A 26711-nucleotide genomic window follows, 5' to 3' on the forward strand; every position below is an offset into this window, starting at 1 on the left:
GAACTATTTTAAGCAGGATTGTAACTCAGCCTGAAAACCTTCGACCGTGCTTAAGGCCACCTTGTTGTTGTTGTTGTACACTCGTTACCCTCTGCAGTGTTCTGGAATGATATTGTTACACAGTGTTAGCAGTTTTATTAGCCAACTGGATTGCTGCTCCAGTGAAATCAATGCACTAATTCCATTTCCTTTTGACATGTAATGAAGTTTTACTGCATTCTCGTTTATATCCCAAATTTGAAAAATATGCTGAATTATAATTTCCTACACACAAACATCATTTGATTGAACACAGTGTTGGCTTTGAGCTGAGCATGGTTTGCCCACATTTCTGCTGTTCATTTTTTATTCATAAAGCAGAACGAACAGGCAGAAATAAATTGTAATGCTGGATTACAAATTTGTGTCACTAGAGGCTGCTCTGATGTTGACATAGTTCACTAAAGTAATTTAATGGCAGAAACTAGGTTTTGCAGGAATGCTGTTAGTGGGTTTCGATGCTTTTGTTGAATTATGAGAACTTTTACGAATGTTCAAATGTTGGAGTCTTGCAGCAAAATGTTTTCATTCTGCCCACCTCCGAGCAGGGATTGACCAGAAAAAAATAGCTGTGAGTGGGGAGAAATGTCTATTTAACTAAACAGCCCCTCCTCCTGATAGAATGGAATTTAAACTAGCGAATATTAATTTGTTCCATGATATATGTATGTATCACTTGTCGGGTGTTTCAAAATAATATTAGTGTTGCTGCTACACACCCTTATCACACGTACATTTCAGATTTAGAAGCGATACTATCTTAATTGTGTTTATTTTAACCTTGATAATACATAGTTGCAGTGGAGGGGGGAGTTCTTAGTCCTGGTGCATTGAGTTCTTCACATGTAAATAAAATACTGTCATGTGAATGAGGGATTTTGATCTATTTGCTTGAACCAGAGGGTTGCCTAGAACTAGCCATCTATCATGAAGTGTTCTTTGTGGAGGTGGTTTGCTGATATTGTTGGAATCCTAAGCATCCGTAGCCACAAACCTATTTCAGAAAAAAAATCCAAATACAGCTTCAGTTTAATTCTGATCTGTTCTTTTTTTAAAAAAAATGTTTTCCCCATCTCTCCCGAAGTTAATATGTTGGTGTATAGTATTTTGCCCAAATGGTCACAAATTTGTGCCCTGGACAAAAGTATTGATGGTAAACCAACTTTCAATGGAGTCTACTATGTAGCAATGGAGGGTCCTACAGATTATCTCCTTTCCTGGGGAATGAAGACAATTGTAACGATTCTACTGCTGCAATGTCCTACAATATTTTGAAGTAACTCAACAACAACAACAATTTACATTTGTATACCGCATTTCACATCAGGAGGACAATAAATAAGACATTAAAACTGGGCGGTTCTTGCTTTGTATTTGCACCTCGGGATCTTGCTCACTGTCTGGATTTGTTTCTGTTAGAATTTGGTTCAAGAAGCATGTAGCAAACACATTTAATTTTTTTTGTATCAAATGATGTGTAAAGAGTTCATTAATATTTCTGTTTCAAGCTTGAAGGTCCATGTGTCTTACAAATCCAGAAGATAAGGAATATATCTGCTCCAAAAGATAATGAAGATTCTCAAGCTGCACCACGGATGTTGCGTGTACAATTTACAGATGGGAATGTGAACTGCATAGGAGTAGAGTTTAGCCAACTTTCTAAAATCGGGTATGTTTTTTGGGGGATTTGAGCAGGCTAGCCGTAAATGTGTATGATGGTGGGTGGAATAGAAAAAGGAATGCATTTTGTGTTCCTCCATTTTATTCCCATGCTATTCTAGATTGTCATGGTCGTCGGTATTATTACCATTTGCATTGCCTGGCCTAAGTGGCCATTTTTCCACGTGTAAGCTTGGAAGGAGAATGTTGGTAAATTCCTGAAACAATGAGTATCACAGTTGAGTTCAATCGGTCCTTACGTGATATTTACCAATGAGCACTCTTCAGAAGGGTTTTTGGATAGCTCTGAGTAATGCTGGCTAATGTTTTGCATATTTTTTTTCTCCTTGACTTCCTCCACCTTACTTGCTCTTCCATTTAAGATTTTTTTCCAGAAGCTTACGATACTTGTTGTGGTACTCCTTTCCTCTTTTTCTCCAACAGTCTGTAAGTTTTTAAAACAGAAACTTGGTATCACCTTACCATTATTTAATTTATCTTCTTTCCTCTCTAAAACTGTGATGGACCCCAGCCTTATGGGTATTAAAATAGACCCCATTTATGGACTTTGTTAGAATACATTGGCTTATGTTGACTTCCATTGATACTTCAAAACTAATTTATACTGTACAATTTCTTAATCCCTCTGGTGGTGTGTCCTGGGCTTAGTTTTATGCCTTGGTTTCTTCTCTCCTCAGTCGTAATGTCGGGAGCATAGTTACCACATCTTCAATCTTCAATACTTTACCGACTCACTAACTTTGTGTCTTGACAAACTTCATTACTCCCAATTGTGCTATGCATTTTTCTCCAACAAATTACAATGCATTTGTGAAAGCTTTAATTGTAATGATTAAGCCAATTAAGGAGAACATGATTTCTATGGTTTGCAAATGGTCCTAATCCGTATTTTCTCCTTCATAGCCTCAATACCCCACCTGGCACAAAAATCAAATGCGTTGGGACTGTTAAAATCAGAAATGGATTTCTGCTGTTGCTGGATGCCAATATTGTCGTCCTTGGTGGTGAAGTGGATCACTTAATAGAGAAGTGGGAGTTGCAAAGGGTGAGGTAACATGCTAGAATTTTTTAATTCAATATTTTGTTTATATAGACTTGGAGGTTTTCTGTTGAGCAAGATTAAAAATTAAAGAAGCACAAAAATGAAAGTAGCACCATCTGTACAAATTGTTTGAGCCAATATTATTTAGCCTTCATCCTAAGCAGTAAACTCCTGATAAGAAGACCCTGGCTTCACTTGTCACAATGCTGAACGGCTGCAGGAATCACAGCGATCCCTTGTAGGCCAGGAGTACCTGCGTCTAACTCACCACTCTGGATAATGCCCTCCCTCCTCCCCTCCGCCCCAGCAACGACTTATCAGGAGTTTATTGTAGTAATTGGTATCACCTTGCAGTGTAAAATCATTTGGGATATTCAACAAGTCTGGTGGGTAAAGTAACAGTGAGATGCTGGGAACTTAGGCAAGGGAAAGACTTGCTTCAGGGCTAAATGTTACAAATGACACCAGCCATCTTGTGGTGACTAACTCGTGTGTATGTTTGCTTGTGTCTTTGTGAGGAAATTTGTTTACCTCAATTTATAATAATAGGGACTGGGTTCCTTCAACTTAATGTAAGAAATTAAAAAAAATTCTAATTCATTGAATAATAATAGCAAGTATCTTTTTAAAAAGATACCTAAAAGAAGCTTTTGTCTTTTCAGAGTTTGGCAAAGTATAATCGAAGTAATATTGGAACAGAAGGTGGACCACCCCCATTTGTGCCTTTTGGGCAGGTATGTAAGCAATTATGCTTCACTGACAAATATCATAAATACGAGACAGATGACATTTGGTCTGTAGCATGATTTTGCTTCCAGTAAATGAGTTCAAAATAAGAATTTAAGGAGAATTTTGTTCTATTTTTATAAGTGAATTAAGCAAATTTTAATGTTAATAGACCATAAAATAGAATGGATGAAAACCTGCTTTGAAACTAAACCAAAGCAGTGTTTGCATTTTGACTTCAGCTTTACACAATTATGTTAATGTTAAGCTTCTTCAGAACTTTGCATTGTCGAGGGGCATTCAAATATATGATAGTTATTGCTGTGAGTCATCAAACTTAATTAAATATATGTTAACAATTTGAGATTTTCCAATACCAATTCAGGGTTTTCCAATTAGGGTATCATAAAACACCTGTAAATTTTCAGGTGTGAGGACATGGCTATATCTGTATCTCATTAGCCATCAACAATGTTTTGGATTACTCTGGATCTATTATTCAGGGCCAATTCAACCCAGTGAGATCTTAGCTTCCCTACTTTCTTTACCTTAGGAGGATATATTTTTAGATGTGGTATTTGTCCACCATATTACAGGCTCTCCTATAATAACATCCTTGTGTATATAAGCATGACCTCCCTAGTATTTCAACTTGGTTATTTTCACTCAGGTCTTCTTAGAAAATCTGGATATGTCTTAATAATAGACAAAATTACTATCGATGCCCCTACCACCACATACACAGATGAGCTGCTATTAAGGATTTGATTATTTTTTGCTGAGCAGTAAGGTTATTGAATTAGTACTTTTCAGCAGAAATGTTTTGTGCTGCCTTTTCAAACATTATCACCTCTGATAATAGACACTTACTTTGCTAGACTACCCACCTTCATGAGCTCTGGACGAAAGTTATGTAGTGTGAACTTAACTATATAGTACCTGACCAGATTGAATTTTGAGAAAGGAATTTTATTTGCAATAAAAGTAAAGATGAAACAAATTCAATCTTTCACTGAAAGATATTCTTCAATGAAATGCAAGTTTCATCAATAACAGTTGAACAATTATACATACATAAAGTACAATCTTCAGGCCCTGGCACTTCCCTACCATTCTGTTCACACCCCACTCCACTGTCTGCCACGGTTTCCTGAATCTCTGGAACTCTTTGCCACAATCTCTATGTCTTGCGACCTCTTTGTCTGTCTTCAAATCACACCTGAAGACTTTCCTCTTCGACTGTGCCTTCGGTCACCTCCCTTCCTTTTCCAGATCACGGCCTTGCACCCTCCTACCTCTCCGACCTGCTATCCCCTTACTTACCTGCCCGTACCCTCCGTTCTTGTTCCAGTCTGCTCCACATCCCCCGTCCTAACCGCCCTACCATTGGTGGCCGGGCCTTCAGCCTCTCAGCCCCTAGGCTTTGGAACTCTGTCCCTCAGTGCCTTCGCCGCCTCCTCCCTTTCCTCCTTCAAGGCCGGTCTCAAGACCTTTCTCTTTGACTGTGCCTTCAGCTCCCCTCTCGACTCTCTACCCCCTCCTCGCTCCCTCCCTTCCCTCCCCTCACCATTTCCCCCCTGCTCGAGTCCCGACCCAACTGTCCAGTACCTTGGGACGTCCTCCCGACGTGAAAGGCCCTCTATAAATGAAATCTTGTTGTTGTTCTTTGTGGAGATTAAATGAAGATGGAATTCTGCTTCAAGTTTGATCGCAAAAAATTGTGAATATTTTGTATCCAAATTTTACCTAGTATCTTTTTGTAAGTATGCTGTAATATTTTTCAGAAATCTGTTCGTGATCAAGTTGATGGACGAGACCTTGATAAGAGGAAAACATTACAAGTTGTTGGCGCAAATAAAACCTCAGGTGATGATGAATTTGAGAAGCAAAGGACTGCAGCTATTGCAGAGATATCCAAGAATAAGGAGGTAAAGTGCAGTGTTAATTAACCATCCAGTATCAGAGACCTTGCCCTCTGTCATGACATCCTAAACCTACCGCACTTCCTGCCTCAATTTCTCCACCTTGTCGTCTCTTTTCCTGTCTTCAAATTTCACCTGAAGACTTCCCCTTTGACTGTGCCTGCGGTTCCCTTCCCTTTCTCCCGGCTTGGCGTCAAAGTCCACCATGGTTCAGACACTACCTGTCGTTGCATGAAGGACAGTATCTAGATGAAGGTTGTTACTGTTAACAGTTATTGAATATGTTAATATTTTCATTGGGAATTGAAAGTATGTTTAGAATATTTTGTATATCTTCTGGCTTTTATTCAAAAGCTTATTATTAATGCATTGTAAAGTGTATTCAGAAAAAGAAAGGGGATGAAAGAGCCTTACAAAACAGCTTGCAATTGTAGTGGCTTACACATGGAATTAAAATCTCAAAGTGTTTCACAAATTTATTGGAGAGCACTGAGTAGGGAAACTGCTCTAAATTGTGAATAGTTTTTATTATGGAATAGATAAGTAGATATCATTCAATCTTTAAAATTGGTAGAAACAAATAATATGTTCTTCGTTTGTCTTAAAAATCATAAATTGTCTGGGAATTGGCTTTTTTAAAAAAAACTTGCAGGATAAATACCTGAGATGACAACACCACCACCATGAATTTGTATAGTACCCTCCATGCCTCCCATTGTATCTTACTGCCAGTGGAAGCTTGCTTAATTTATGGTATGCAGTGCATTGATTTTAACTGCTGTAGGCCAGATAGCACTTAAGAAAATATATCTTTTTTTTTAAATGCACTCTTTTGGTTTCTGAAAAGTATCTATCTGCATTCAAATAATAGTCAAAATTATTGATTCAGAGAATTAACTGTATCGGTTTCTATTTTTTTTCAAAAGGCAAAAACATTTGGAGGAGGCAGCAGTGCTCGAAGCAATCTAAATCCAATTAATGCAAGTAACAGAAGTAGGGAGGTCTTCCAAAAGACCCGAGAGGAAAAATATACCAGGGGAGATGGAAAACCTGATGGAGTATATCGAGAATTGGTAAGTTTTCAGATTGTATCTTGAGTCCTTCCTCTTCTCCCTCCTACTAGTTTCTGATTTTTATAATGAATCTATTGTAAGAAACTATTCATGATTCTTTTCTTCTTTTTAACTTTATTTCATTGGATGGGCAAGATCAGGATGTACTGTAAGAGCATCTGCCTGTGAGTTTATTGGTGACTCTTTAAGATAATGTTTTTCCTTCTCGTGTTCTGTATCTCCCAGTGTTTACAATGATTCCAAAACCACTTTCAGGGAATGTCAGAGGAGTGCGATTGAATGTAATAAATAATAACAATAATCCTTGCATTTGATATAGCGCTTTATCACGTCTTCGGGACGTCTCAAAGCGATTCACAGAATGTATTGTAAAGTCAATTAATTTGTGTGCGAAGCGTGGCAGCCAATTGCGCACAGCAGTTGTCCCACAAATAGTCGGGGATTGAGTGACCAAGTTATTTTTTTTTTTAAGGAATTATTACACCGGAAAAGCGATCCGCCAATTAACTAACACCCGGGTTCCTACTTACTGCTTGGTAACAGAGGCGTATGGTGTAAGGAAACTTGCTTAACGTTTCGCTCTGCCCGGAAATCGAACCCAGGTTTCTTGCTTGTGAGGCGAGTGCTCTAACCACTGAGCTACATGTTTCCACAAACAGTCAAGGACTCTTGGCTGTTTGTGGGACATTGCCTTGTGCTGCCACGTTTGCCACCACATTCGTAGTCATAACATTTTACAGAAAAACTTTCTGAAACTCTTTGAGACATTTCAGTGTGATAAGATGCTGTAGTACTTGCAAGGGTTATTATTGTATTGATTATGGGATATCTATATCACCCTTTCCACGCTGATGCCTGAGATTGTAGTTGTCTTTAGATTTTGCATAAGGTCATTTGAGACTATTTTTACATGAAAGATGCAATATAAATACAAATTGTAGATTATGGGCAAGGGATGGTACATGAATCAGTGGTTAGTTGGGGAAGGAAGATGCATGGTGAAAACATTAGGACCAACTAAGCTCACTGTCTCTAACTTTATGAAAGTATTGTTCGAGCTGTTTGACTTCTCCAGAATGCAATAGCATCTGAAAATGACTGATTATCGAGGAACAATTTCTCTGAGGAAGGTGTGCTCCATGAAATGCCAGTCAATTCAGTGAGAACTTGATATAATCAACTATCTGTTCCAGTTCATTTATGGAAGAATCTTTGTTCATGCATTGATTAGCTACATTTTTCTAGGGAAGCAATTTCAAATTTGGCAAGAATTTTAACCTGAACAGCTAAATTATCATGCATTTAACTTGTTCTGATACTCTTATCATTAATCATGAATGCAAGCATCACGGTGTGACTTGTTCCATTTGTTCAGTATTTAGACATCAAAGAAACTGTAAAATATAATTACTGTAATAACTAAGGCCAGATGTAGTCACCCTTACTTGTGGCCCTGTTGCACACAAAGTTAGAAGAGTGTAATTCACAAGTTTGGTTTGGATGTACACGGCCTTTCGGCCCATCTCATCTCTCTAGAACACTCACCCTACCGTCCTCCCGTCACAGCATTAAGCTGTATTTTAAATGAGTCGTGTCCTGGCCTCTACTACCTTTTCTGTCTGATTATCCTCTGTCCTGAAATAGCCGTTTACAACTCTTAACGCATGTCCTCCTATTCCCATGTTTTGTAATTGAACGTTAATGGAAATGTGTTTATGTAAATGTGTGGCCCTACAATGAAGGCGCATTATAAAATATATATTTAAAGTGGTACTTGTGAATTATTTGTATGATTCTTTGAAACTGATGCTGCTATTTTAACTACCACTAAAACAAGGATTTGGATGCAGATATTTTTGTCTGGAATTCAGTAAATACTAAAATTAGTGGCCTTTTGCAGACTTTGTTTCTACTTGGAACCTTGAGGACACTCACTGGTTAGCATAGCTATTACAGTTAGGACTTGTGAAGTGTAAGATACTATTTCAAACCATATTTGCTAAAGTGCAGAGAATTGTCAAATGTCAAATAAGGGAAATAAATGTTCAGGTGGAAAAAACGCTGCTCATACTTCAAATTTGCCTCATGATTTTGTTTAAATAATATGGTTGTTATATTTGCCATTGAGTCATGTTTGTTATGGGCTTGTTTGTTTGCTGTTCCTCAGCACTGACTTTCAAAGTTGGGCCTTTTTTCGCTAGAGAAGAGACGTTTAAGGGAGACCTAATAGAAATGTTTAATATCTAAAAGTGTTTGATAAGCTTAACATAAATAGGCCGTTTCCACTGGTTGGGGAGTCCATAGCCAAAGGACACAAATATAAGATAGTGATTGGTGAATCTAAGAGAGAATTTAGGAAGAACTGCTTTCTCGCAGAGGGCAGTAAGATTGTTGAACTTGTTCCCTGAAGAGGTGGTTGAATCAGATCGTGTCGATGTATTCAGGGGAAGTTGGACAATCAAGAAAAAGGGGAATAGAAGGGTAGGGAGGGAGGGAGTAAGGAATGAGTGAAGACTTGTGTACAGTATAAATACTGGCACGGACTGGGTGGACCGAGTGGCTTGTTTCTGTTTTGTAAATTCTTTGCAAATCTTCGCCATAAATGTTTTAATCTGACTAATAATATAAAGCAAGTTGTTTACTGAAAGTCCTTGGGAGAGATATCCACAAATTGGAAGCTTTTCTCTAGGTTTTTGCCAGCATCTGCTTGCCTCAGTTAAGATCTCATCAACCACTCTAGTTGTTCACTTTAGTTCACCCGCTTATGACCATTAGCTCTTCTTTAAAGCCTATATTGAGTCTTCACCTCCTTTCCCATCTCAAACTCTGCTGATCAACCCCCATTTTCACTTGAGCTCCTTAGCTCCATTTTTGACAAGTTCCAGCTCATCCGTGACTTTGCAGCCTGTATTCTTTCCCACACCATGTTCGCCTGCCCATCTCTCTTATCATTGCCTGTCTCCAATTGCCCAACAGATTGCTCTCAAGATTCTTGTTGTGATCTTCAAATCTCCCAATAACTTTGCACCACTCTCATTGCAATCTCCTCCAGCTCGTTTTACTTCCTTTGCTTTACGAACGTGGACTTTCTACATAACCCTTGCCCCCTCTGCATTTCCAAAACTTGAAGGATATTTTGTTTAATTTTTATTAAATGAAGGGATTATTATTAATAAATGGTTCAGTGTTTAAGAAACTGCGTCACCGATCATATTGTGTCCTGCAATTAAATATTGTTTGATATTGAATGGAAGTGGAGAGTGAAAAATTGTTTTCTTTAATGAGGACTTCTCTTCATTTATAGGTTGATGAGAGAGCTTTACAAAATATAATTGAGATGGGATTCAGCAAGGAAGAAGCAAGAGAGGCACTAATGGATCATAGCAACAATCTTGAAAATGCATTAAATTTTCTTCTCAATAGCACTAAACCACAACCAACTACCTATAATCCACCTTCAAGAGGTAAAGTCTAGACAGTTTTGCCAATTTATGTTTTTTAAAAATTACCCTCTTCCATGAAATATCAATGGGAGACGTTGGTCTTATGAAGCATTTTACAAAATGAGTGTTTCACATTTCATTTTCAAACTGTACTGGTATTAACTTCATGAATTATGCTAACTCCCCTAACCAGCTCAACCTGTTAAAGTATTTGCATAAGACTAGATACATTGATTGGACCTGAATTTAAATTATTCTTGAGCTTTTGTGATTACTTGATTGAGTACAGGTTATGCTGAGCATTCATATCTTTTGTATAAATAATGGTAAAAAAGTGAAGCACAGACATTTAATAACCTCCTTCTTTACAGTGTAAATTCAGTTATAAGATGGTTTCTCTGTGGATCTCATTCATTGTGCATTTATACAGCCGGACACCTTGCTCCAAAATGAACAACTTGTCAGAATGGGGCATGGAGTGTATGTCAACTCCTTGTCTTTATATAAAGGGGCTTTCATGTGAGCAGAAGATTTTGTCTAATTCATGTGGATAACATATAGAAATTATAACCTGATAGTACCACATCAATCCAATGTTTTAATAATGTGTCTTGCAGGGAGTTTATATCTTGCTTCCTGACTTTTGGAGGCTGCAAAATTACAGAAATACTCACTATCAGTGATAACATTTGGATTTCTAACCATTGGTACTACCAATTTAAGTTCTTTAAGCACATCATCAGAAACTTTTGGGGTATTCCATTTTATTACAATAAAATAAACTACTTTATTCTAGCAATGTTGTCATCATGCTTACATTTTGTATAGGGTCTTATCATGTCGTTGAGATGTTGTGAAGTGCTTCATAGAATTTTTACCATGTTTAGTGTATCGTATAGTGACTGATGTTTGGATCAACAACAACTTGCATTTATATAATCACATCGCATGGGGTTGCGATGTGATCATATATGATGTCTGACATCGAGTCCTGGACGAGAGACAACTTTCTTCAGCTTAATGTGCGCAAAACTGATTGGTTCGCGTCAGCACCTCCGCACCTCAGGCGCTGACAGCATCAGCATCCAATGTTGCACTCTCCACCTCTCAAGGCCAGTCAGGAACCTCGGTGTTCTGTTCGACCCTGAGCTGTCCTTTCTTCCCCACATCCGCGCCACAGCTGGCACTGCCTTCCACCACCTCCGGAACATCGCCAGACTACGGCACTACCTCACCCCTCACGCTGCTGAAACACTGGTCCACGCCTTTATCACCTCAAGGCTGGACTACGGGAACTCTCTTCTCGTCGGCCTTCCCGGCACCTCCCTCCACAAGCTACAGGTCATTCAGAACTCTGCAGCTCGTGTACTGTCCCGCACCAGGCTTCGGGACCACATCACTCCCACCCTCGCTCGGCTCCACTGGCTCCCCATCCCCCAGAGGATCGAATTCAAGATCCTCATCCTCACCTACAAGGCCCTTCACGGCCTTGCACCCTCCTACCTCTCCAACCTACTATCCCCCTACCTACCTGCCCGTACCCTCCGTTCCTCTGGCTCCGGTCTGCTCCACATCCCCTGCCCCAACCGCCCTACCATCGGTGGCCGGGCCTTCAACCTCTCAGCCCCTAGGCTCTGGAACTCCATCCCCCAGTGCCTTCGCCTTGCTTCCTCCCTTTCCTCCTTCAGGCCGGTCTCAAGACCTTTCTCTTCAACCGTGCCTTCAGCTCCCCTCTCAACTCTCTACCCCCTCCTCACTCCCTCCCTTCCCTCCCCTCCTCGCTCGCTCCCTCCCTTACCTCCCCTCACCCTGACCATTTCCCCCCTGCTCGGGTCCCGACCCAACTTGGGACGTCCTCCCGACATGAAAGGAGCTCTATAAATGCAATCTTGTTGTTGTTGTTGTTGCATCTTGGAGCGTTTAGAATTAGTGGATTGCTCATGAGTACACCTATGCTTCAGAAATATGATTTTTTAGACTATTAGGTTATTTAACTACATTTTTTTCTCTTGGTGTTTTCTTTATTAGGAAGGGGAAGAGGCAGAGGCAGATCAAGAGGAGAAGAAGAGGATGATTTAACGAGTGCCAGGCCATCGGCTCCCAGCACATTGTTTGACTTTCTAGAATCAAAGATGAGCTCGTTGAGTGTTGAAGGTACATTTTGTGTTTTATTGGAGGGAAAAGAACCAGAGCAAAAAGAATGTTTCAAGTCATTTCCATTTTGATGCAATACATATTATTACATATCTCATGGGTGGGTTGGGAGATTGAAGATTTTGATAGTAACGTGCTTGTTGGAGAGTGAACCATCAATAAATGTAATGTAAATAGATGTTTTGCAGAAGAGGTTTATATGAAGAAGGCTTATTTCCCCCAATTTTATATTACCATTCCATAATATGTATCCTACCTTATGATTGGCAATGAGTCCAGTGCTTTGGCCTTTTATCAGCCTTTCTGGTAACCCAATCCAGCTGTTGATTATCTTCTTGGTAAAGAAACATTTCATGGTGTTTCATAGATGGTTATCTTGACTCTGACATATCATTACCAAATATCACCTTGTGTGCTCAGCCACAATTTGCCTTTCCCTTTCCTTCCGCCATCTTCCAGGAGGATAATTAATAGTTAGTCGTTTTGAGTTTTAGGTGGATAGCAGGTACCATCTTGAGTCTTGAAAGAGTGGATTATTTTATTATGCTTTTTGTTGGTCAGCTGGGTGTCTTGACACATACAGAAACGCAGAACCAAGCTTCAAAGTATCCAATTCACACAAGTGAGTTCCAAATATGTACGTCACCTACATGTGGAAATTTCTGTGTCTGACATGTGCCAAGGCTTGGGAATCCCAGAATGTGTGTTGGTGTACTGTTGAAGTTCAACCACTTAAACTGCATAGTTTTCCATTGAAAGCACTGGCTGGGAAGTTTCCTGTTGCTTTTTCAGCTTGGATCATTTGACCCTTTAGGGCTTTGGCTTGCAGGGTTAATGGGAGTGGACAAAATCCTGCCCCAATGACCAGTCTGCCCCTCCCAAGTTCTGCAGATGAGGCAGCCTGGCTGACCTGTCATCAGTTGTACCCTTGAGTACTGCAAACCTGTTTGGTTCAAAAACTAGAACTACCAAGACTGCCACAGAGGATTGATTTGATTCTGACGCTCTGTTGCCACCTTGGATCCAAGGAGACCCCAGTTTCCCCCTTCCGCAAAGGAAGATCATTTTCAACTTCCTTTATGTATTTGACATTGCCTCTTTCTGCATGTATTTAGCTGTTTGGGTGCTGTGATTTTTATTATGAGTTCATTCATTTACATCAGGCCTTCATGGTTTATTGCATTTTGGATTTATTTTTATTGGCTGACAAAAAGCCTTGGCTTAATTTGGGGTTTGTGATTAGCCTTGGTGGCATTGCATCATTGTACAATGCTGAAATAAATTACATTTCAAAAACAGGAAGACCAAACTATGAAACACTGCTATCTTTCAATGTTAGACTGTAATATTTGTATTTATTTCCCCAGAATCAAAAAGTCATCTCCCACAACAGCAGTCAAGTTCTGATAAAAGTGCTGGTGCTAAGGGCATTCATCAGAAGAATCCATACTGGAGCAATGATAGACAGCAAAAGCATGACAGACCGCCTCGCTTCCAAAGGGAGAATCTATTAGCCAAAAAAATTCAAGAGAACAGTTGTCCACTCAGGGGTAAGGGCCCTGAGAGGCAGAACTCAATGGGGTTCAGCCCATGGTTAGAGGAAGGGAGAAGAGGTGGCAGACCTTATACTGGTAATGAGAGACCAGGAGACCATGGGCAACAAGTAGCACATTACTCGTATAATGAGCCATCTAGAAAGAGTAAAGTGGAGAGCACTGCAACTAACAAATTGGGAGATAGTCTGAGTTTGACAGAATTTAAAGGGAATCTGGGTCTAAAAGATAATTCAGATAACAGTTGCCAACTAAGAGGAAAGTATGAAAACCAGACACATAATTATAATATTTGTAGTGAAAGAAAAAGTATGAATTTATCACAAGTGATGGGTGGTGGAAACCCTGGAATTGTGAGAAGAGAAAGGGACTTTAGCTCTCACATTGAAAATATTAGTGAACGACAAATTCCTGATGACCACAACATATCAAATGGACAGGCAGAATATCCTCCTCCAAGAAAAAGAACAGGACCTATAAAATCCACAGAACCTAGTCGGCCAAAATCTACCGAATATTCTCAGAGCAATAACGGAATTTACGAATTAGATTCAAAGAAAAGAACTGGACTGATTAAACGAGAAAAAACGTGGGAACGATCTTATGAAACTGTTGATCCTTCTTCAACAATGTCAAGTAAATCACAATTTACTGATTGGAGACCAGGAGATCCATGCCTAGCCCTCTACTGGGAAGATAATAAGGTAAGATTAAGTGTGCAGGGTTTTAGCTACTAATCATGCAGCAGATGATTGTAAACTTGGTTTAATATTTTGTTTTTTAAAAAAAACTCTTGAAATTTTGTTTTCATCCCAGAGTGAGATGCAAGTGATGGAAAATCTCTTAATTTCTTTTAAATCTCTATTCATTCCTTATATTTACAAAGATTCTCTATCAGAATTAAATGGCCTGCAGGTATTGATTGAATGAAATTATCGATGAATTCTGTAACATGGGAAGAGGTATTTCGCTCAAGGCAATTGTTCAGATACCTTTAGATTTAATTCCTCAGCAAAACAAACCAAAAAATTCTGCTTAAGTGAAAGTCCATAAGGTTTTAAATTTCTATCTAAAAAATACGTATGCATAACTGTGACCGAGTGACAGTTAGTACTTCAGAATAATCTTACTTAGCAGAATATGTTAATATGCTAAAAAAAATGTTTTTGAGGAATGCAGAAATGTGTTCCACCAATATCAGCAGCAATCAAATGGATTCAAGAGCAACGCCAAATCACTGTCATTGTTTGAACTGGATAAATTTAAGTGCAGCTGCATACTTGATGGCTCTCATCTTTTCTATTCAATAATTCAGTTACAAGAGTCTTACTTCCATGTTTACTGATGCTATTTGTAATAATTATTACTAGTTCGCAACCCGATCAGTCTAATTTTGGTTTATTATGCCTCAGTCCTAAGATAAGGAAAACTCCTAGTTTTTGAAATTTGTTTCAATTAATTTCTGGTGTTGAGTAAACTTTGAAAGTGTGAAGTCAGTTTGTGACTAAACTTAAAATCTAGTGACGAGAACATTCTTTGGTAGGGAACTAATTTGCCAAAAAATTTAAAACTATAATATACCACAAGTCTAATTATCAAATTTCCCGTTTTCTGAGATTAGACAATTGTTCTGTCCAATCTCCTTAAGTATTTGAATTGAGCAAAATTGTGATTGTTTTCATGACTTCTTGTAGGTTGAGGAGGACCTGATTCTTGGCTTTCCTGGCACACTTTTAATGTCATCATTGGTGTTTTTCAGGAGATGGAAATATTAGTTTCACACTTCCGTTTGAGGGTAGAGGAGCCAAGAAAGAAACTTAGATTGGTCTAATTTTGCTGTTTTCAGTTTTGGACTTTCCCTTTTCTTTCAGTTTTACCGAGCAGTCATCAAAGCAGTTCATCCCTCGGGGGCGACAGCAGTTGTTGTCTTCAGAGGCTATGGAAACTATGAGGAAGTGCTTCTAAGAAATATTAAGCCAGTTCATGATGAATTCAGGGTGGGTGTTGCTTTTTTCTAATTTCAAAATTAAATTTGAATATCTGCCTATCCTTTTTCTTCCATTTTGGAGTGGGAACAATTTTTAGGCTCATGAGTTATGACTGGCAGAAAGTGTGCTGCTGAAAGTATGTCAGTCTGCTCTCCCAGCATTTTAATGCCTGAATGAGCAAAATTATCAATAGCACTTGATGAGTTAACATTTGAAAGAATGTACTCATTTGATTAGGTATGGAACCACATTGACATCATTCAGAACATTATTGGAAAAACTACCACTTTTTTATAACTTCATGTTGCAAAAGATTACAAACCCATTACTTATACTGATGTGGTGTATTGAATATTACCAGTAATTGATTTTAATATACAGACTTTGCTGTGAAAATACGACTTTTACCCTTTTGAGAGAAAGAGCAGCTTGTGAGGATAAAGATTTAAAGTTATACAAAGACCTATGTAGAACTAATAAATAGCCCATGTCCATGATAAAAAGTGCTAGAAGCAAATTGCAAATAAGCAATGATGCTTCGAAAATTACAACTCCTGAGTTGAGTAAAAATGAATATTTGTTTGGCTATTCATGATTGGAGCTATTTTAATTTCCATCCTATTTGGGTTCAACTAAAGTTTACAGTAACCAGATACTAACGTATCTAATTTCTCGTGACTTTCTTTAAATGAACTGTTGGAAGTATCTTGCATGCAATGTTTAGTCAATTCATTCAATGCTATGTTCAGCCGTGAATAGAGATTTTTCTTTGCTGGTGTCTAAGATACCTTGCACTGAATAGAATTCTGCCATTATTAGTTTGCTGGTTGATCAGAAATATGATTAAATCATGGTAAATATAGAAAAGCACGTTGCATTTGGGATATTAATCATTCAGACAGCTAGTTACACACAACTAGCTACAGCAGGTAACATTTTATTTTATTTACCATATTTTAGAATGCTCTAATGGAGTGAAGGACCCCCATTGTTCCACCATATTGGAGTGAGCACCGATGATTGCAGCCCATAAAAGATGACCCAATTTCACATCAAAGCACGATTGCTTTAAAATAAACTTGAATCATTTAAACAGTGAAAAATGTATTAAAATGTATTATCTGCAATAAAAGTTTTATACATTTTGTCACAAACGTTTGTAATTTCTCTTCTGTTCCTGGTCTCCATTAAATACTCACTGTAGCAACTGATGTGTCTTCTTATTTACCTGAAAAATATGGTCTATCCTTTATTCAGTGGCATGAGGTGTGAAACTCAGTAAGGTCTTTATACAATGTAAGATTCCAACATAATGATATCAAGATTTATAAATTGTAGAATATAATTAGCTGTCAATCCATATACACCCAAACCAAGAATATGAACATTCCTTTCTTCATTCTTGGGTGAATTTGTCCCTTCCTTTTTTGTCTGTTATATAAGTTACAGTTAATAACTAAGGACTCTCTGTTTCAGGTTAACGTCTATCTTAATTCTTTTTGACCTTCCTTCTCCATGATTTCCACTTTGTTACCAGGAACTGACTCCAGCATTAATTCTTAATTTCAACAAGAATTAAATCTAATTCAGCATACCTGTGTGCCATAGATTTAAGTTGAAATTCATTTTTGCAGAACACGGTTTACTGTTGCTGTAAATATTTTGTATATTAACACCGTACCTGGAAAATATTTATAATTTGTTTGTTTGATAGTGCTATGGTTTTGATTTTGTACGTAAGTATTCTACTTTAGTTTCTAATTATTTGCCCCAAATTTCCTGTTTGTAGTTTTGGAAGTCAAACTATATTCTCCTAAACTATATTCTGAAGTAAAACTTCCCAAAAGACAAACTCATTGTTTGCTCAAGTGTTTTTGCTGGTGGCTGCACACATATTTGATGTTATTCCTCAATTTCAGAAGATGTTTAGTTTATGATGATACAGAAGGATAGGGATGAATTACTTTGAATTGAAAGTATTCTTTTGTCTCTTACAAGATTTCAGGTTAATTTATTAAAATAGAAAAATGTATTCTGAGAGTGTACTTTGGGGGAACTTACCATAATTTGCATTACCAAATGCAACGATTGTTATCTTAAAAGAAATCAATATTTTAAAAAGTGTTTTGTTATCAAATCTAGTGTAGTTTGTGAACTGTATTAAAGTTATGAAATTGTTGCTGTAAGTAATTTTTATGGTCAATAAGACGATCCAATTTAAATTCATATAACAACTGTACGATAAACTTTCAGGTTAGCAACTAAATATGCAATTTGAATGCAAGAAATGGCTATCGTTCTCATTCAGGTATTTTTAAGAAGTAGCGAAGGGATTAAATCTGTATTCGTTAGTTGGAAATTTCAAAACTTATTCGGTAATGATGTTGAAGCTGAGGCATAAATTCAAATATGCATTTTTTTTGTGAGGATTTCCAAATCCAGTTCAACATATCTTAATGTTAAGGGATGCATGCACCATTCGTTTGAATTAATCAGCAATCCAATATTGTAAAAATAATATTTTCTTAAAAAATCCAAAAAGATTTATAAACATTGATTTCATTTATTCCCCTGGAATCAGAGCAGATTAAGACGGATCTGATATTCTTTTATAAAATCTAATGATAAAGTTGGATGAGCATTTATTGGATTGATAACATCTAATTCAGTTTGTGGATCAGTAGTTTTTGTTTAATAACTTGAGGCAAGTTACTCTGGAGAGGAACCAGAATCCTAAACTATTTGAAATGCTTCCTGTTTCTTGCCTTCCTGGAAGCACCAGATTACAGTATTAGTTTTCTGTCAGCATTAATCTGGAATGATTAACATTGGATATTGAATATTTTGTGCTCTTCATAGTTTGAAATTGAAATTGAAATCAATAGTTTTGCAAGAATACTTAATTCAATTACTTCTTAGTTTGTAAAAGGTTAAGTTAAATTCTCTACTGATCTTAAGGGTGTCAGCCTGGTTTAGTTGGTAGCAGTACTTTCACCTCAGTGAGTCAGAAAGTTGTGGGTTCAAGCTCTGTGTTGGACTTTGACCTCACATAGTCTTGGCTGATACTCCTGCCAAAAATTCCCCTGAATAAAATTGATCATTCATTTTTAATGGCTGTTTCTGGGATATTTCTGTGTGAAATCTTTGCCAACTCTCTTATGTGGTACCTTATCAAATGCAATTTGAATTTTGAAAATTCATATTAACTACATCCATTGCATTTTCTTTATCTGTCCTTATTTCTTTAAAAAAAATTCAATAATATTGGTAAAGCCTGACTGGCACCGATTAACTTAAGTTTCTCCCAAGTGCTCAGTAATTTCAGTTCATTTTATAGATGCTCAGAAGAGAGACATGCAAGAAATATACATTACTCTTAATGCCTATTTAAAAGTTGTCTGCTTTCATTAAGTTAATATTTGTGACTGTTGCTAGGATTTCAGATTCTGTGATGTATTATTGGTCTGCAGCCATACCTTATACACAGAATCTTTATCTACTTATTGGAAAATTTCAAAAGTTGCAATATAAATTAAAAACGTATTTAATTTCAAATCACTGTGATAGATTGTGGCTATTTGTGTTTAATAAATAGGATACTACACGTAAATAGGTTTGTGCACATTGAAATATTATTCATCTTTAACATGTTTGTAAAGTATGTGTCATTTTTTTCCCTACAATATAAATTTGATCCAACCAAGTGAAGTCCATCAAATAATAAGATGCAATATTGATTATCTATACATGGAAATTGTCATGGGAGCCTAATTTGTTAGTGTTCTCACCATTTATACAAAGTAAATTACAGGTGCACTTTATAATACTACGAATAATAAGCTTTGCAATTGGTATACCGCCTTATCACATCTTAAAGACGTCTCAAAGCGCTTCACAGAGTATACTGCAAAATGAATTGACTGTATATTTTGTGGGTGAAACATGGCAGCCAATTGTGCACAACAGTGTCCCACAAATAGTCGAGGATTGAGTTACCTTTTTTTAAGGAATTATTACCCCTGGAAAAGCGATCTGCCAATCAACTTATAATCGGATTCCTACTTACTGCTATGCTAACAGGCGTGTAGAATAGGGAAATTTGCCCGATGTTTTGCCCTGCACGGGAATCAAACCCAGGTCTCTCGCTTGCGAGGCGAGTGCTCTAACTCTAAGATACAGGACTACACAGTTCTGTCATTACTGTGATCCTTTTGATTGCTTATTCAATTACATAATTAAGGGCAACTCTACATATCCTTTTATTCGGTTAGCACTGCAAATTAAGATTCTTTTCAATTTTGAAAATACGGCATTTAGTTAAAAATTACACTATTGTGAGGCAAATTGAGAATTATTTTTATTTTTAAAAAAATGGCAAGAATTAATATACACACTTCTAAAGTAAATACATTTGAGTTTAATAAATAGGAACATTTAACATGTGAATGTGAATAGAATTGTGCATATTGAAATATTATTCAATGTTTCACCTAAACATTTTTAAAAATCCTTACATTTGACCTACAAGTCCTTTTCAAAAGGACTTTGTGCGCATATTTAGATTGGTTCTTTGTAGGTCTTTCAGTTCTGTTTACCAATTACTCTAGCTGAAGGAAATTGAGATTACCACTGTTTTTTTAAAAAAAATAGAGAACTGGTGCTCAATATGCTGAAGTTAGAGAGAAATGATAGTCCATGTCACTATTGCGGTTTAGTCTTCTGTGGTATGTTTTTGATTGGATTTTTAAATATATGCAAACAGGAAGAGGAGGACGAATCATTTGAAAGCACACTAGAATTTCGCCCTGGTGGGGATGGCCAGCCAAGACGCTCAACAAGACCTACTCAACCTTATTATAAACCGCCTGGAGCAAGAAGATGATGTAGGTAAAGCTACATGACTGATGGAATTAGTGGCATACCACAGTGGGGCCAACTTAATATACCTGGCTTGATCTCACGGAATGTCCATTAAAACTGAATGTGTAATTGTGTTATTACCAGGAAAGATAAAAAATGTATTTTTGAGTAATATATTTAAATATTTAGCTTTTATGTGAACTCAAATGTTTTGAGAAACATGTTTTCCCTCTGGCATAGCATTTTAAGATTTTTTTGAATGTTATAAGGAGAAACATACAGTATTGATAGTGATGTGACTGTGGTCTGTATAACATACCAGTAATAACACAAGCGTTCAGTTTTGCGAGATCTTGTTGCATTCTACTTCCAGTTATGTATTCACAAATGTTGGGAATATTTTAGAACGTTTTTCCAGAATTGTGCAGAGCTGATTTAGATTATTGGACTCTATTTGGTAAAATCACCTTTCTCCCCCAATCCCCTTCCCTCCCCGCCCACTATACAATTATACATTTATAAATTATAAATTAAATTATAAGTTTTGCACACAAAATGTACAGTCAATTAACTTTGCAGTATATTCTGTGAAGTGCTTTGAGATGTCTTAACGATGTGATAAGGGGCTACATCAGATGCAAGGATTATTATTATTAACCTTCATTTGACAGTTATCAGCCTATACGGTTAAACTATCGAGCTGTCTGCTGTTTCGTCTGATTCCACCCCTCACTTAGTGTCATCTGCAAATGTAACTATCTTACATTGGGTCTGCGATTCCAAGTCATTAATATATTTGAGGAACAGGAGGGGTTCCTGAAACACCCCGCTTAATGTCTCTACCCATTTTGACCTTGCTCCCTAAAAAGACTTGCTTCCTTCCCTTCAGCCAATTCTGAATCAATGTGCATGATGCCCAGTGATCACAGTTTATAAAGAAGTCCTTGAGGTACTTTTTTTGGAAGTCTCCTCAAAGTCTTATGAGGTTGGTTAGATGAGACTTTCTGAACCAGTGTTGGCTGTCAATATAACTCCAACAATGCAGTGCGCACCCAGTACTGCATTAGAATATCAGCATAGACCAGATGAATTACAAGCCCTGATGTGGGGCTTTGAATCCACATCTTTCTGAATCGAAAGGTGAGAGTGCTACCTTCAGAGCCAGGGTGACCTGTTAGGGCAATAAGTGGAAGCAACTTTCCCTGATCTTCTGCGAACATTAAGTTACATAAAGTGTACATAACCAGGGATTTGAATCCTAGATGTTTAGACAATGCTCGTTGTTGTGGCGGCAAAACTTTCAATTGGTTTAAAATGACTAGAGTGCCATCTAGAGGAAAAACAAAAAAAGACAGAAATTAAAAATAAATCTTGCATTTGATATGTGTATAATGTTGCCTCAAATTGTTTCACAAACTTTCTGTGAGTGGACTGACTATATTTGTAGGCGAATGCGGTAGCAAATGTACGCAGAGCAGTGTCCAACAAACATCCATGAAGTGAAAGGCCAAATTTATCTGAGATATTATTTTCCAGGACACCAGGTGAAAAACCCTCTTCTTTTTCAATTGTGCTGTGGGAATTTTTAGAGTCACCTGACATGCGATCTGCTCCTCCAACAATGCAGTATTCCCTTGTACTGCATTGACGCAACAATAATTTACATTTATATGGCCCTTTCATATTAGAAGAACAGCTAATTGGGTACCTGAAGTTGAGGAGGGTGGTTGTTGGAGTTGGAAAGATGTCCGAAACCATGGTTGAAAAGGTAGGTCTTAAGGTGGGGAACGAGGGGGTCAGGTTCAGGGTCTCCAGGGTGGATTTCCAACAACAACAACTTGCATTTATATAGTGCCCCCAAATGCAGGGTAACATCCCACAGCTCTTCTAGCCACAGGGGCAGAATGTTCAACCAAATGAAGTCCATCAAATAATAAGATGTAATATTCATTACTGATACATGTAAATTGTCAGTGGGGTCTAATTTATTTGTGTACTCACCATTTGTACAAAGTAAATTACAGGTGCACTTTATAATAATAATCCTTGATATACTATTCACTTAGTCTTCCGATGGTGGGACAGATACCGTAGGTGACGTGAGGCAGGCCAGTACTCACTGAGCGAATGGAGCGGCCAGGTCAGTGTGGTTGAAGGAGATCCTTGAGATAGACTGGCACGAGACTGGAGAGATTTGAACGAGGATCTTGAACTTGATCCGCTGGGGGATATGGAACCAGTTGAGCCATGGGAGGATAGGAGTGAGAGGCTTGCGGAGCCTAGTGAGGAAGTAGACATGGGCTACAGAGTTCTGGATTGTGTGCAGCTTGTGGAGGGAAGAGCTGGGGAGTCCAGCAAGCAGAGCTTTGCTGTTGTCGAGCCTGAGGGAATAGGCATTGCGGGAGGGGTAATGTTTCTGAGGTGAGGAAAAGCTGTGTGGATAACAGCAATGGTGTGGGAATTGAAAGACAATTGGGAGTCAAGCAAGACAATGAATGTGCATCCATGCAGTAGATCCTTTTAGTGCTCGACGTGAAAAGGTGCTGATGGGAGCCAAGCAAAGAATACTGTTTCTCGTCAACATTCAACTGAAGAGAGTTAGGGCTCACCCAGGACTTCATGTTTGACAGGACATTGATTGGACAGAACAGCAGTGGTATTGAAGTCTAGGCTCGAGACAGGGAAGATGTTGGATGTCATCTGCATACGTGTAGAACTGAATCCCATATTTGCTGTTAAGTGGAAGTCGTCAAGTGGGAGCATATAGATAATGAACAGGAGCGGGCTGAGGGGCCCTGTCCTTGAAGATATGTGAAACCAGCAATGGGATGAAGTGCCAATCAATTTGGGGGGTGAATGTTGAATTAAGTAGGCATATTGGTAAGAGTAATGGAATGAGTTCCTGTTGTTCAAATTAGTGCCCCAGGAATTTTATTATCTAAGAGACGTTTTTATTTTTATGCACATTAACCTGTATTTGCTATAAGAGCCTTATCATAAAGTCTTGAGGGGTTTATTTGACCTAGATATGTTCAGCTGAAATTAAACCTAGCTGAATACTGTTCTATTTTAAGGTGTGCGTGTGTGTTGGGGGAGATAAGAAATGCATATGAAATGCAAATAAATTCAAAGTTTTGGTCTCTGAGCATCAATTGCTGAGAGTACATCAGAGAAATATACAGGACCTTAAAAAAATTAGCTGGTCCCAATTTTTTTTTAAATGCACTTAATCATCATCGGCTTTCCATTTGATATAGCACATTATGTTGTTGAAACAGCTCAAAGCACTTCATAGAATTAAAGGCTAGTGATTGCATTTTCTCAGTCAGTTTACTCAGGGCTGTGTCCAGAAACAGCCATGAAGTGAGTAACAAATTTTATTTGAGGGATTGTTGACCAGAATACTAGGTGAAACTCCCATCTATTTTCGAATAGCGCCATGGGATCTTTAATATCAACTTAAACAAACACAAGACTTCATGTCTCATTTGAAGGATGGCACCTGTAGCAATGCAGTGCTTGTCTAGACTATGGGCTCAAAATCCTGTCGTGGAACTTGAACCAATAACCTTCTAACTTGGGCCAGAGTACTATCAACTGAGGCAAGTAGACACCTCCCACTAAGAACATAGGAACATAATAACAGGAGTAGGCCATTCATCCCCTCGAGGCTGTTCCGCCATTCTGTAAGATCATGGCTAATCTGTATCTCAATTCCAATTACCCGCCTTTGCCCCATATCCCTTGATATCCCTACCTAACAAATATCTGTATCTTTAACTTTCATTTACTATTTATTCCGTTTGTTTTAAATTCCGTTTACTTTCATTTTTGTAAGTATTAGTTTTCCGCTCTTTTTAGATTATAATAATCCTTGCATTTGATATAGCGCTTTTCATGTCTTCTAGATGTCTCAAAGCACTTCACAGAATATACTGTAAAGTGAATTGACGGTATATTTGTGGGCGAAATGCGGCAGCTAATTGCGCACAGCAGTGTCCCACAAACAGTCGTGGATTGAGCGACCAAATTATTATTGTTTGGTGGGGGGGTGGAAGCGGGGGGTTTGGAGGGATTATTATACCCAGAAAAGTGATCCACCAATCGACTAACAACTGGGTTTCTACTTACTACTTGCTAGCTAAGAGGAGTGTGGATAAGGAAACTTGCCCAACATTTCACCCTGCACGGAATCGAACCCAGGTCTTTCGCTTGCAAGGCGATTGTTCTAACCACTGAGCTACAGGAGTCCACAATCATGATACAAGCAAATTGCTGACAATATTCTAATATATTGAAATTGTTCTTGTGTTAGATTTTCTTCTTTTGTTGTCAATATTATCAGTTTCATAATCAACTTGAGACACTCTTGTTATGTGAAAGTCTGATTTGATAGGTTGTTATCTTTTGATTGTCCACTGATTGCATACAGTAAAATTCCACAGAAATTTTGTAATACAGTATTTATAATATGCGTCTTGTATTGCTCTTGCTGAAACTTGTTTTAAAAGGCACATTCTGCTCCTTCTGTTTAATATGGATAGTACTATATGTCTGCAAGTCCCATTTTTTTTTACTTCAATGTGCGTTCAATTCATGTACCAAGCCAATCTAACTATACTCTTAAAGAGAGTCTTAGCATTAGCAATTTGGATAAGTTATTTTTGAAATTCATGCATGATTAGATCATCTTTGCTTAATACATGCATATGAATTTAGAATGGTAGAGAAAGAAAACCAAACACTATAGAATTTGTTGGCTTAAAGTAAATTCTTTCATATTTTTTGCAAAATTATTGTGCTGTAGCAGTAATAGCAACATTATTGTATTTGTTTTACAATGTTGGGAAATGCAGTGATAAAATACTTAATATCTAAATGTTTGAGTCTATTTTTCATTTAGGTACACATGGAAAAGGGATTGCAGCCACACAGCCTGGTTTCAGCTGCTTCTGTTTAAAAACGCAGCATATTCTGGATGGGAAAAGCAAAGAAACTACTGAACCCACAATAAATGATGGTGAAGGAAAATGTAAATGTATTCATGTCTTTAGATCTATAATGTGCAGCATAAAAATTGTTTTGTATCTTTAACAGTTTTGTTTCCAACCTTGTTAATAAATAAAGTGCAGTGTACTGTGACTATTTTTTGTAGCATTATTCTGCAGAAATTCTCCATATCACATCAAGGCTTCTTAGCTTTTTAATGTGTTTTCTGTTTTTACTGAATGAAGCTGATAACAGACTGTTGAAAGTGCAATTATTTTTAACAAGGTTCCTTAATGGAGTCCAATGGAGTCCTGTAGCTTTGTGGTTAAAGCACTCGCCTTGCAAGTTTGATTCCCGGGCAGGGCGAAACGTTGTGCAAGATTCCTCACTCCACACACCTCTGTTTAGCAGTAAGGAGGAACCCAGTTGTTAGTCAAATGGCGGATCGCTATTCCGAGGGGTAATAATCCCTTAAAAAATAATAGCAATAATTGGTCACCCAATCCACGACTGTTTGTGGGACACTGATGTGTGCAATTGGCTGCTGCGTTTCACCCACAAAATATACAGTTAATTCACTTTGTGAAGCGCTTTGAGATGTCTCAAAGACGTGACAAGGTGCTATATCAAATGCAAGGATTATTATTATTGGAAAGTACTTTGAGTTGCGCAAATGTGAATTTCTTCCAGGTACCTGAAGTGTATCTATGATACACACAGGAATTCTGCTTATATATATTATCCTTCTTGAGTAAACTTCCTACGAGTCAGTAAGAAATCCATTTGGAAGGAACCATATTTTCAACCCCTTTATGTGATGTCAAATTAATTCTGCAACAAACTTATGTGTACAGAAAAATATTAAATACAGAAAAATAGGTAGAGATGAAAAGGAAAGCATTTACACTTTTTTTCTTAAGGCTACATTTTAAAGACCGATTTAATAATGTTGACTGCTTAAAACTAATTCATAAATAAATTGTTGGTTTAATAAAATAGTATTTATCTTGATTTTATCTTTTGTATTGCAGCCAATGTGTTTTTTTATACAAAAATATCAACGTTGAATATTATATTGCATTTTGACCAATTCTAATCAAATATTCATGCTTTATTTATTTTCAATTCTAAAATTTATCAGAGTGTAGAATTGCATCAGTTTGGTTCCACAGAAAAAATATTTGCAGGGGATATTGTTTTTCAAGACTCAAGAAAGGGATGCAAAAGTATATATACAATAAA

At 37.6% G+C, this 26711-nt stretch overlaps 1 protein-coding gene across 3 annotated transcripts in view; it reads left to right on the top strand.

Annotated features, from left to right (window-relative positions):
- The window catches only part of tdrd3 (tudor domain containing 3), a 35368-nt gene extending 9762 nt beyond the window's left edge, over positions 1 to 25606 (top strand). The window contains exons 4-14 of one of the 3 annotated variants that reach the window (XM_007893449.2): positions 1548 to 1708; positions 2623 to 2764; positions 3424 to 3495; positions 5272 to 5415; positions 6336 to 6482; positions 9787 to 9946; positions 11954 to 12079; positions 13447 to 14336; positions 15504 to 15629; positions 20383 to 20503; positions 25384 to 25606. In XM_007893449.2, coding sequence (XP_007891640.1) covers positions 1548 to 1708; positions 2623 to 2764; positions 3424 to 3495; positions 5272 to 5415; positions 6336 to 6482; positions 9787 to 9946; positions 11954 to 12079; positions 13447 to 14336; positions 15504 to 15629; positions 20383 to 20502 — 2088 coding nt within the window. In that variant the 3' untranslated portion in view covers position 20503; positions 25384 to 25606. Of the gene's footprint in view, positions 1 to 1547; positions 1709 to 2622; positions 2765 to 3423; positions 3496 to 5271; positions 5416 to 6335; positions 6483 to 9786; positions 9947 to 11953; positions 12080 to 13446; positions 14337 to 15503; positions 15630 to 16580; positions 16775 to 20382; positions 20504 to 25383 lie in introns of those variants that run through there. The other 2 variants (XM_042334303.1, XM_007893451.1) reach the window with 2 other exon arrangements.
- The last annotated feature ends 1105 nt before the right edge of the window (positions 25607 to 26711 follow it).

The sequence above is a fragment of the Callorhinchus milii genome, unplaced genomic scaffold, assembly GCF_018977255.1.
Source record: "Callorhinchus milii isolate IMCB2004 unplaced genomic scaffold, IMCB_Cmil_1.0 Scaffold4, whole genome shotgun sequence".
In the NCBI taxonomy this organism is placed as follows: Eukaryota; Metazoa; Chordata; class Chondrichthyes; order Chimaeriformes; family Callorhinchidae; genus Callorhinchus; species Callorhinchus milii.